General features: G+C 41.4%; 1 protein-coding gene across 1 annotated transcript; it reads left to right on the top strand.

Annotated features, from left to right (window-relative positions):
• Nucleotides 1–3022: 3022 nt before the first annotated feature.
• On the top strand, nucleotides 3023–6795 carry LOC147898410 (pentatricopeptide repeat-containing protein At3g53360, mitochondrial-like). Its single transcript, XM_087379457.1, has 2 exons — nucleotides 3023–5737; nucleotides 5837–6795. Exons 1-2 carry the CDS (start codon nucleotides 3388–3390, stop codon nucleotides 6205–6207), a joined length of 2721 nt encoding a protein of 906 aa, XP_087235583.1. The 5' UTR covers nucleotides 3023–3387; the 3' UTR covers nucleotides 6208–6795.
• The last annotated feature ends 5263 nt before the right edge of the window (nucleotides 6796–12058 follow it).

The raw sequence follows: 12058 nt of genomic DNA, 5'->3' as shown, positions 1-12058 counted from the left end.
GCCTACCTTTGCCTGTCCTTAACATTTACTAGTGCAACATGACAATTTCGTTACATTAACACCAGTCCATGTGAGGAACTCACGATGTTGTTGAAAAGGCGCACCCAACTGGAGCTAATGGAGCCCGAAAGCACTAACATATTCTTTGATGACATCATCACAAAATATTTGTGGTGAAGAAGCCAACTTCACGATACATGCCTTGCAGCCTTCGGAAACGAGCATGACACCCCTGTAACACAAAAAAATTCTAGAAAGCACGGGCGCATTGTACACTTTACCAAATACAACAAGAACAAAGACCCAAAAAATCACTATAGGGAGCTGTGCTTGCTCTTCCTTCCATTTCAAAACCATGAACACCAACTCTCTAATGAGCATCCAACATGGCATGACATGCACCATTCAAATGCAAATGTTATTAACACAAACAAAGACAAGTTTATCAAGCCCTTTAGTCGCACAGCAACTTCGTCCACCACCTCGAGCGGGTGAACATACTCAACCAGCATGAGCACAGCACACAACAAAGATGACATGTTTGACCTTGCTAATGAGGTGAACCTCCGCAAAACACCAAACACGAAACGGCCAAATCAACACAATGGCCCTGCAATTATGCAAAAAACACATTCCATTCCATTGTATGAGCCATGAACAAACAACAACGAGTAATTCTTGATGACATTATGTTAAAGAAAACATTTCACAAGAACCATGCATTTCATCTTTTCTTGTTCGGGGATGCCAAAACAGGCAAAACATTCACAGTCTACTGGTACTAGTACAAGTCCTCACTCGATTCTACTCTGACAAACAAACATCTAATGTAGACCTACCAAGGGTTTTGCTCTTGGCATACACAAGGAGAGCTGCACATGCAATCCACAGTGTGACCATGCATGCAGCATTGCACCTTCCTTTGCTAACGTCATCCTACATCGCCTTATTGACAGAGACACTACAAACACTGTTTGAGTAATATAAAAACGTACAGCTGCTCGTAATTGACGAGATATCATTGGTCGGCATAAACACGTTCGTGGCCGCAAACATGTGCATGCATGAAATCAAGCATAACCATGACATGCCTTTTGGGGGCATGGATGTGTTGCTTTGTGGGGACCTGCACCATGCAAGCCCAACAAAGGACTCATGGGTCTTCCTAGAAAGAAGCACAAGCACGACACTGCTAGGTTCATTCTAGAGAACACACGTGCTGTACTACGAACTACGCACACCCATGCGACAAACAAACGAAGATTTCCTATGACTCCTCAACAAGATAAGGACTGGGACGCAGACAGAGACTAATCTAGAAATGCTAAACAAAAACAACTTGCGTGACCCACCACATAAACACAAAGTACCACACCTATTCTACACAAATGCGGCAAAGGATAAACACAACGAGTATGTGTTTGAGACGCTCGACACAAAGCCACTGATCTACAAGGTGATTTACACTAGACACAAGACATGCTCCAAAGGGTATAAAAATACCATCAGACACTAGGGTCACAACTGGCCTTCATAGTGAGCTTCACTTGAAATCAGGAATGATAGTGGAGATTTGCTCAGGGAACCTAGATGTTACTGATGGGATTGTCAACGGTGTGGACGGAACATTCAAGGGTGACGACCATGACCAACAACAATCAGTCCTCTAGATAGAATTCCCAAACCCACAAACAGGGGCGAAGACACGTTTTGACAATAAAAATTTTTTTACACCTAGTCTGCCACGATCCTGGACACCTAAATAGTACGGGTTACACGCAAGTTTCAGATATGCAAAAACCACTTGAACACAGTCACACGCACTCAGTTCCCAATACAACCAGCAACTGCTCAAACAATACATCGATCACAAGGGCTCACAATGGACAATCTTGCATTCGACCCAACAGGAATCAAAACACACGGACTCGTCTACTACATTGCACTCTCCAGGGTTTGTGACTCCACAAAGCTATGGACCCAACAGTGTAGCAAGAGATCGAAAGACTTCACAAAGAACGCGCATGGACATTCGAGTGCGAAGACTTCAATAAGCAAACTTCTAGTAATGGGACATTACAGTCGCTCAACACAAGATCAACCGTCTTGCACGCAGACGATATCCTATGCTGCGAAAAAATGATGGATGCAACAATACTTTGCCTGCAGGAAACAAGGCATAACGCGGCAAACCCATTTAAAATACCACGATTCTCATCAATAACGATAGACAATGGGCTCGGCCTTGCAACATACTACAAGCCCACAATTAAACTACAAAGAGTCGAGAAACTCATGACGGAGGGTTGTGAGTGCTTGCTAGCAATGTTTCACACCAGACAGGACCATGACATCGCCATCTTGAACATCTACAAGTCCCCAAAAACATCAACTTCAATCCTACTCCAGACACTCCAAAACATCCTGTAGCACATCCCCAAAGAAATAAGCACGTACATAGTGGGAGACTTCAACATACATTTCAGAACATAATTGAGGACCACAAGCCGACTACAAGATTTCATGGACCACCACAACATGCAACAACTAATGACAATTCCAACAACAATCTACGGCTCACAATTGACCACATCTAGACCAACGCAACAAAACAAACACCCAACACATCATCATCTGTCATATACTGGTCCGACCATTCCTTAATAATGACAAACCTCGCCAAAATAAACACAAGAACACTCCACACAATCACGCCAAACAAAAAACATTGTACAGCAGGCCTCTTGGAAAATTCCACCTTGTTTTTTTGGGGGGTGAAAACTATGACTGATTATATGATAGTGAGATTATCACGGGTTAGCTTCTCCGCAAACACACACACATTTTTTGGGGTGAAATCCATATTTGTTTATAATTGAAGCACGCACACGAGTGCACACACACACACACATATTTTTTAAAATAGTGAAAACTCTCAATGGTTTATATTACAAGATAGCTATCCAGAAAAAAACTGGCAAAGCTGAAATATTACATCAAGGAAAAATGTCCATGTAGGACAAAGATTTTGTAAACACTCTAGGATGAACATTTCCACTGCTCTGCTCCAGCTTCTCGCCATGGTTGTGTCCACTCCTGCAGAAAACAAGAGATTTCTTGTCTTAGAATTCCTAAAAAACAAGAGATTTGTTCCTCAGAGACCCCTCGGAACTCAAATTGTGCACCATGTGCACATATTGGGAGGGAACTTCGCCGGATTACGGTCATGCCAGATCAAGGACAGGGGTGGTGGACGATTCTTTGGCTGGTTATACTCCGCGTTCACGTACTTCAGTACAATCCTTCCACAAATTTCTATCTCTGGCAATTGGTTCTCATTGTCGTCATCGCAGGTAGCTCAAGTACTAGTATTGCTACCAAGGTGTCATGAGGTCTACAATAGAAACGAAAGGTTCCAAGACAGACACTTGCAAACAAACGGAGACTGCAAGCAAGGGAATGCACGTGGCCAAAGCATCAGATGGTCAGGCTGGGTCAGACTCTGAAGACAGAGCCTTGGTGTTCAAGGAGCTATTGGAATGCTGCAGCATTTGCAAGGCCAGATTTATACAGGTGAAGGCATCTAAGGCACCAGAAAGGCGATTGGCTTTGGAGATGCCGAGCTTAGAGGCTACATTCGATTCTTTGGAAAGGATGCACCAGCTTCCTTCGATTGATAACTTGATATATATCTTGACTGAGTGCAGGAAAATGAAAAATCTACCGTTTGCCAAGCGATTGCATGCATACATGTGCAAAAGTGGGCTGGAAGCTGATAGATCTCTCGGGAACTACCTTGTCCCAATGTTTGTGGAATGTGGAAGCATATGCAATGCTCAACAGGTTTTTAACATGTTGGTTGATCGGAATGTGCATTCTTGGACTTCTCTCCTCTTGGGTCATAATCAATGTGGGGAATCACAGCATGCCCTCAACTTGTACCAGAAAATGCAAGAGGATTCTGTACCTCCTAATAAGTATACGTTTGTGGCACTACTGAAGTGTTGTGCTAGGCTGAAGGATTTGGAAAGAGGCCGAGCAATACACTCACAGATTGCTATACAGGATTTGCAAAGAGATCTTTTTGTTGGCAGCACATTGGTAGACATGTATGCCAAATGTGGCTCCCTATCAAAAGCACAGGAAGTGTTTGACCAATTGCCGGTTCGAAATGTAGTCTCATGGACTGTGCTAATTGCGGGATATGCTGAATACGGGCTTGGTGAAGAAGCACTGAATTGTTTTGGACAGATGCAACTGGAGGGTGTCTGTCCAAATGCTGTAACATTTGTTTGTAGCTTGAAAGCTTGTGGCCGAATAAGAGCCATAGACAGGGGCCAAGTAATACATGCTGAAATTGTCAGACAGGAACTGGAAGTACATCCTTTTGTTGGTAGCAGCTTGGTCGACATGTATGCCAAATGTGGCTCGCTTGCAAAAGCACAGGAAGTGTTTGACAAGTTGCCAGTTTGTACCGTAGTCTCATGGACTGCACTTATTGCAGGATATGCTGAAAGTGGGCTTGGTGAGGAAGCACTGAACTGTTTTGAACAAATGCAACTGGAGGGCCTGCTTCCAAATGACGTGACATTCATTTGCAGCCTGAAAGCTTGTGGCAGCATAGGAGCCATAGAAAATGGTGTTAAAATACATGTCGAAATAATCAGACAGGAATTTGAAAGAGATCCTATTGTTGGTAGCGCCTTGGTTGACATGTATGCCAAATGTGGCTGGCTTGTAAATGCACAGGAAGTTTTTGACAAGCTGCAAGTTCCAGATGTAGTATCATGGAACACTCTAATTGCAGGATATGCTGAACATGGGCTTGGTGAGGAAGCACTGAACTGTTTTAAACAGATGCAACAGGAGGGTGTCTCTCCGGATGTTGTTACATTTGTTTCCAGCTTGAAAGCTTGTGGAAGCATAGGAAATATAGACAGGGGCCAAGAAATACACTCTGAGATCGCCAGATTGAAATTGGAAGGAGATTCTTTTGTTGGCAGCACCATTGTTGACATGTATGCCAAATGTGGCTCTCTTTTAAAAGCACGGGAAGTGTTTGACAAGCTGTCACTTCCAGGTGTGGTGTCGTGGAATATATTAATTGGAGGCTATGCTGAATACAGCCGTGGTGAGGAAGCACTGCAGTGTTTTGAAGAGATGCAACTCAAGGGTGTCTCTCCAGATGCTGTAACTTTTGTTTGCATCTTGAAAGCCACTGGCAACGTCGGAACCACAGAAAAGGGCCAAGAAATACATGCTGAGGTTGCCAGACAGGAATTGGAAAGAGATCTTTATGTTGGCAACAGCTTGGTTGAGATGTATGCGAAATGTGGCTGTCTTGCAAAAGCATGGGAAGTGTTTAACAAGCTGCCAGTGCGAGATATAGGCTCTTGGGCTGGATTGATTGCAGGGTATGCTGAAGGTGGGTTTGTTGAGGAAGCACTGACCCATTTCGATCAGATGTTGTTAGAGGGCATCTCTCCAAATGCTGTCACATTTTCTTGCAGTTTGAAAGCATGTGGTAGCATAGGAGCGATAGACAAGGGCCAAGAAATACATGCTCAGATTGTCAGACAGAGATTGGAAAGAGATCCTGTAGTTGGCAGCGCCTTGGTTGACATGTATGCAAAATGTGGATTGCTTTCCAAAGCATGGGAAGTGTTTGACGAGTTGCCTGTTCGAGATATAGTTTCGTGGACTGCAGTAATTGCAGGGTTTTCCCAGCTAGGAGAAAGTAAAGAAATTTTCAACATGCTTGAGAGAATGAGAGGAGAAGGCATGAAGCCAAATGGTGTCACTTTAGTAAGTGTTCTTACCCTATGCAGTCATGCAGGTCTAGTGGATAAGGGCCAGAAGTACTTTGAAGCTATGAGCAAAGACTATGGCATCACTCCCACTATTGAGCACTACACTTGCATGCTTGATCTCCTTGGCCGTGCAGGCCAATTAGATGAGGCAGTAGCAATGGTGGGGGAGATGCCTTTCCAACCTGATCTTGTGGTGTGGCTTACTGTATTGGGTGCTTGTCGGAAATGGGGTAATGTGGAGATTGGAAGACAGGCATTTGAGCATGCAGTACAATTGGATGAAAAGGATCCTGCAGCTTATGTGTTGATGTCTAACATCTATGCAGATGCTTACATGCAGGAGGACGAGAAGAAGGTGGAGGCAATGAGAGTGAATAGACAAGCATGGAAGAAATAAGGACAGATTTTTACTGAGGTTGGTAAAATTTTCCACTCATATATGGTGGACAAAGATTTATATGCAAAGCTAGAAGCTGTTTTCCTGAAGATGGAGATGGAAGGATGTGTCCCAGATTTGCTTTGTGTATCGCAGGACGTATCTGATGATGCAAAGAAATTGAGGAGAAGGCTTTCTTATATGCCCTAATCAGTGGACACTACTACGTTATCTTTCGGTTTTGATGACTCTACTGTCTTCACACCAATTTGGAGGGTCAGGAGCAACTGTGGAAAATGTATATATGGCTACACTATTTACCATCCTCTTCAATTTCATGCCTAATGGGATGATAAGAGATACCAGTGTGCTCTTGACCTTCGCATGATCTTGCTGGATTCTTTGCAAAAGCAATTGCACTCATGTTATGACAAAAGATGGTAGTAGCTTCCCCTTGGACTGAACCGAGTCACGGAGAAGCCTTCGCAGCCATATGCACATTTGGGTAAAGCAATATACTCTACTTTTGTTGCTGTGACCAATCAGCTGTGTCTTGCATCTTGCTTGACTACACTACACAATGATAATTGACCAATAATTTTACCTCCACTCCAATCTGCATCACAAAATCCCATAGGGTGTCGTGTCTGGCCTGTATCTTTCAAATATGAAAGGTGATGCTCTGTTGTACCTTTAAGGTACTTTAAGATCGTCAATAGTTTCTAATGAAGTTCACATGGGTTTGCCATTTACCTATTGAGTGAGCCTATTGCCAAACTGATGTTTGGTTTGGCTGATGTTATTGAATGACTTTGCCAAATGTTGCAAAGTTTTGTGTGATATGATTACACCTTGATGTAATCACGTGCTTTAGATATCTAATCATGCATTAAAGGCACTTGATCAAACATGTATTCACGGTGACCAGGTAACCCTTATCAAGGTTATCAGACAGTTAATACAATGACATTTACCAGTGGCATAAATGCTAGACCAATGGCAAGTTCTCCAATCCTCTTAAGTATTGTGAATGGTCCACAATACCGAGGAGACAACTTCGCACATTTACCCGGTCAAAGATGATCTTAAATTTTGCACCATATAAGTAGTGGCTCCACTTTTTTAAAGCATAGACTATAGCATATAGTTCCTTCTCATATGCCGAGTCATTCCGTTGGGCACGATCTAACTTTTGCTATAGCTACTTTTAATTTTTCAAAACTTACCTTTTGAGGTTCATATGAAGCTGCTTCCCTTCCCCTTATGCGGGTCCGTCATCAGAAAAACAATCCTAGCGTAATCTTGGATGAATCTCCTATAGAATCTTGACAAACCTAAGAATATCTGTAATTCTTCTAGATTTGTAGGATGTGGCCATTCCAATATGGTCCTAACTTTGTCGGGGTTCATATGAACCCCTTCTTTGGATATTATATGTCCCAAATATTTCACTTCTTTTGCAAAGAATTCACATTTGGATTTTGCCTGAGGAACCTCCTTCTTAGAGTCATATCATCGTATATTTGGGCATACTTAATGGCTTCCTCATGGTTTATCTATTTCCCAAGCCACAAAGAGAGCTCTTCTTTCCCTCTTAGGTGACCTCTATGGGACTTGTATCGTTGATGAAGTCTAAGCATGGAGGTAGTATTCTCCCAAGTCGGCACCAATAGGAGTAGGTGTTTTTCATGACCAATTGACCCCCTGTCAATATTTTGCTCTGATAACTTTTTGCTCGGTGGTTCGATTTGGACAAAACTTATATCAGCACAAAGCTCTCTTCAAGGAGCATCATCCTATATCTTCAATTATGATATTAGATCTCAAACCAAAAATCTATGATTCTTTGCGTGTGACTGTTTCATTTTAGGCAGTTGTTACCCCGTCTAATAAACTGCCCATATCTTTCCGACCGCTTCTCTGTTTCTTACAGAACTTATATCACAGCAAAGCCCATTTCAAGGCACATCTTGATTGTGTTTGAATATTCAATATCATGTCTCTATTGAAAGTTATAGGCCTCTATGTCTTATAATATTTTGGAGAGTGTTTTGAGCTAAGTGTAAAGGTGTCTATGAAGGAGGTGCAATGTTTCCTCGGAACCTACCCATCTGAGCCAATCAAACCCTTCAAACTCCTTGATATATATATCAGTTCATGTCATGTTGAGCCACAAGATCTTGTTTCAACAACGTATCGCTCTTCTCTTTGGCATAGCCTGGCTTGCTGAGATTATGGCCTCCGCTGATCCTTTCCTTCTCCCTATGCTTGAGTACAACATCACTTGGGATGTTACCATCTTCATTCTCATCTAAGGGAGGATAGTATGATGTGGTCTCTTGGTACAAAAGCTTCTTTTTAATGTCCCTATCCCAGTGATGAATGTCTCTATCACTCAGTTCGAAACTCAGTTCGAAAGCAGCAAGAAGTGAAGAGGTGCGTGAAGTTTATTACCCCCAACTTCATGTCACAATATCATCCTCTTTTTCTCTAAACCTCTCCAATTTCAAAGAAGATTAAAGAGAGGAGTTCAAGATTTCAAAGCGAGGAGTTCGAGATAGAAGAAAGCGCAAAAGCAGAATTGAAAGTGAATATTGCTTACGAAGTAAAGGACGCGTCGATTTCAAAGACATATCCAAAACCTCGAACAAATATCAGGGAAGTGGGCATCATATTTTTCTCTTTGACATAAAGCATTTTGCTTTATAATTTCTGGAAAAATACACATCTTTAAAATGACAACTTCAGAAAGGGACGATATGGTTAGATAGGTCGAGAAAAGGGCTAGAAAAGGAAAAGCGATAGTTGGAGAGGAAACACATGAGGAGGTACAAATTGAAACTCAAGAGGATAACGTAGAAATGGAGGACATAGACTACGGTGATTATGAAATTCTGTATACGGAATTCACTAAACTTGAAACTCAAACGAAAAATATACAAACACGGCTAGGAGTTATTAGTAATACATTGAAAACCCTAGCTGAAGCTATAACTAAGTTAGTCGATTCTCAATCGGTAACTATTACAAAAAAATCATCGATTCCTCCTAATCAAGTTGAGTGGTGGTCCACCTCTTGACTTAGAGAAACCTCTAAAATCCTTAAGGACTTGAAACCGCCAATTGTCAATGGGGAAGAAAAGGAGCATAATAAAGATGCGATTAATACATTTTTCCAAGTGGCAAGACTTCCATCGACTCAGGAATACTCCTCCTGAAAACCAAGTCGTGGAAGCAAGTCTAAGTATTTTTCTTCATTATTTCGTGTGGTCCTCATGGTCATTTTGATGTTCTAAAGAGGAAATGGCCAATAGTTTGAAATCCAAGATTTCTGTGGAAGTGTGCTCAGACTTCACTTGCAATGATGGGCTATCATCTACCAGTCTTTTAGGATGCCTCAACCCAAGGACAATGTTCACTCCTTTTGAATTTGCATAGTAATCAACTTCCATGGGTAGTGTGGCCGAGTCTCTCTCCTCATGCTTTATGCTCCTATTGGATACTCGATGCTTTTTCTAGTCGCCTTTGGGCATTAAACTTTGGTACTTATGAAGAGTTGCAATCGGTTGCTCTTGAAAAGAGTGAAATATTGAAAGAAAGACAAAAAGAAATATGCTAACAATGACACTAAGGAAACATCGACAAAGAAAGATAAGATCAAGAATGAGCTGAAGAATGCCTTGAAGGGATTGGGAATTCGAGAAAAATTGGGTAACAATGAATAGAGATGTAATAAGTGTTCTAGGACTGGACACTTAGAGGAATAATGTAAAATGAAGTATTGTAATACCTGTATCAAGTTGGGCATGATGACTTGGACTATTGATTCAGTGCAAAAAATTGCCAAGTATTAGCAAACCAAGTGACCACTGATACTCCGCCTTGCAGTGGCAAATGACCACATCTCGAGTAGAAGGATAAGAATAAGAATGGCAAGGAGAACACTGATCCATCTAAGATCAAATGCTTATAATATAGACAAAACTAGGTCCACTTTAATTGTCTAATTTGGGTTGAACATTTGAAATTCCTCAAAACTGATATGTTCAGCTACTTCTGGTAGTTGTAGATCAGCTACCAGATGTAGTTGACGCCCAAGTGGTTACTCGGTCCAAAGGTTCAACTGCAACTTCCAAACTTCCATAGATATGGGTTCTTTAGACAAAGATATCGATTGGAAGGAACAAAAAGAATTGCTACTAAAATTGCCAGGGCTTTGAAGGGTAAAGCACCATCGGTAGGAGATGCAAGATGAGCAGTCTCAATAATCTATTATGGATCAAGATGAGTCTTCAAAATCTAAGGCAAGTGCACATGAACTAAGCACTTCATTAGATTCTAGCACAGAGCTTGCTTGAGTATGGGAAATATTCAAGAATATGCAAATCATTTTGACATTTGCTGAGTTGATGCGGATAGCTCCATATTGTCATGATTTATTTGCTCAACAAATTAAAGAATCATTCGATCAACCAAAATAGGTAGACTCTTTAGTCACTCTACTTGTCATTGACATTCTAGTGGTTGATGAAGAAGTACCAGCGACGATCACCATCAAAGTAAAAAGGCTAACCATACCAAGTGTGATAGTAGTTGATGGTTCTAGAGTAAACATTATTTTTGAAGAAATTTCTAAGAGGTTGAAATTCAAGTCCTTCAAACCATCTCCCTTCCGAGTATGCATGGTAGATGAATAGCCAGTTGACCCAAAAGGTATGCTACAAGATGTTATTTATGTAGGTGGTATTTATTATACAGTTAGTTTTTTGTGATTTCCACGTAGCAACATGCTTATCCGCTTCTTTGGGATGACCTTGTCTTAAAAGTGCAGAGGTACTTCATGATTAAGAAATCCTCAACTTATACGACATTGAGTATCACAATGTGATTGTTGAGGATGTCCATGTTCATGTAAGTTATGAATTGTTCGAGGAGGTTTTTCAGATGAAGGCACCAGCAGCTCAAGGTCAATTAGCATCAATTGAGCATTGCAATACTTATTTCAATGAAGGCAGCTACTCGAGCTCACAAGGACATTTAATCAATGACATTTGATGAGGGTCTCCAAGTGGTATGTAGATTTTTGTCAGAGTTCATTGGCCTGAAGAAAAGTGTGGAGTATGTGCCACAATAGTATGTGTCTTGGCTAGTTATGGCTTTAGCAGATGACCTTGCAGTGGATTGGTTTTCTATCTTCAAAAAGGCTATTGAGTCACAACAACAGTAGCACAGTTGAAGGCTGTTAGAAAAGGGCAAATTACTGCAAGCCCAAACCTCACCTTTGTATGCTAGAATACACAAGCTCATGTCTAGTCAAGTGCAGTGGCTAAACAAAATTCCTATGCCTAAAAGAGTTGGCACATTTGGAGAAAAGGACATTGAGAAGTATTGGGACAAGCAACGTTTTGAGGAGCATGGTGGCCTGCAGTGACCAAGAGAATGAGGGAAACAGTGATCAGAAGACTTCAGAGGGGAACAACGGTGAAGGCACCTCCCAAGAGAAATTGAGAATAGGGACATATTCTCTGGCAACATAAAGGATAAGCTTGTGTTCCCAACATGCTCCTCTCTTTTCTATGCATTCCATTGTTTCCTGGTTCTCCCAAACACCATTGCACTTGTCTAATACATATCCTTTGTCAAGATCTAGCCAAATTTTGGCACTCATCTTGCGTAATATCTCCCTCCCTTAGAATATTCTTTATCGATGCAAAACCATCATAGACAATAATGCCACGATTTAAGGTGATCCAAACATTACCCATATCCAACTAGCACTTAGGCTTTTCGAGAACATTGATTGACTTTTGTCCATTTTGTAACAATTATTAATCATGTAGCTCATAAACTTCATTTTCTAAAACTTTTGGTG

Source organism: Dipteris shenzhenensis, chromosome 9 (genome assembly GCF_047967505.1).
Source record: "Dipteris shenzhenensis isolate YYH24624 ecotype China chromosome 9, Dip_SZ_1.0, whole genome shotgun sequence".
Classification (NCBI taxonomy): domain Eukaryota; kingdom Viridiplantae; phylum Streptophyta; class Polypodiopsida; order Gleicheniales; family Dipteridaceae; genus Dipteris; species Dipteris shenzhenensis.
The sequence above is the reverse complement of the archived record's forward strand: the minus strand, read 5'-3'. Positions and strand labels throughout refer to the sequence as shown.

Coding starts and splice junctions, on each gene's coding strand:
- LOC147898410 (XM_087379457.1), top strand. CDS start 3,388: ATGAGGTCTACAATAGAAACGAAAGGTTCCAAGACAGACACTTGCAAA. Junction 5,738..5,836: donor GTTTTCCCAGCTAGGAGAAA/GTAAAGAAATTT, acceptor GCAGTCATGCAG/GTCTAGTGGATAAGGGCCAG.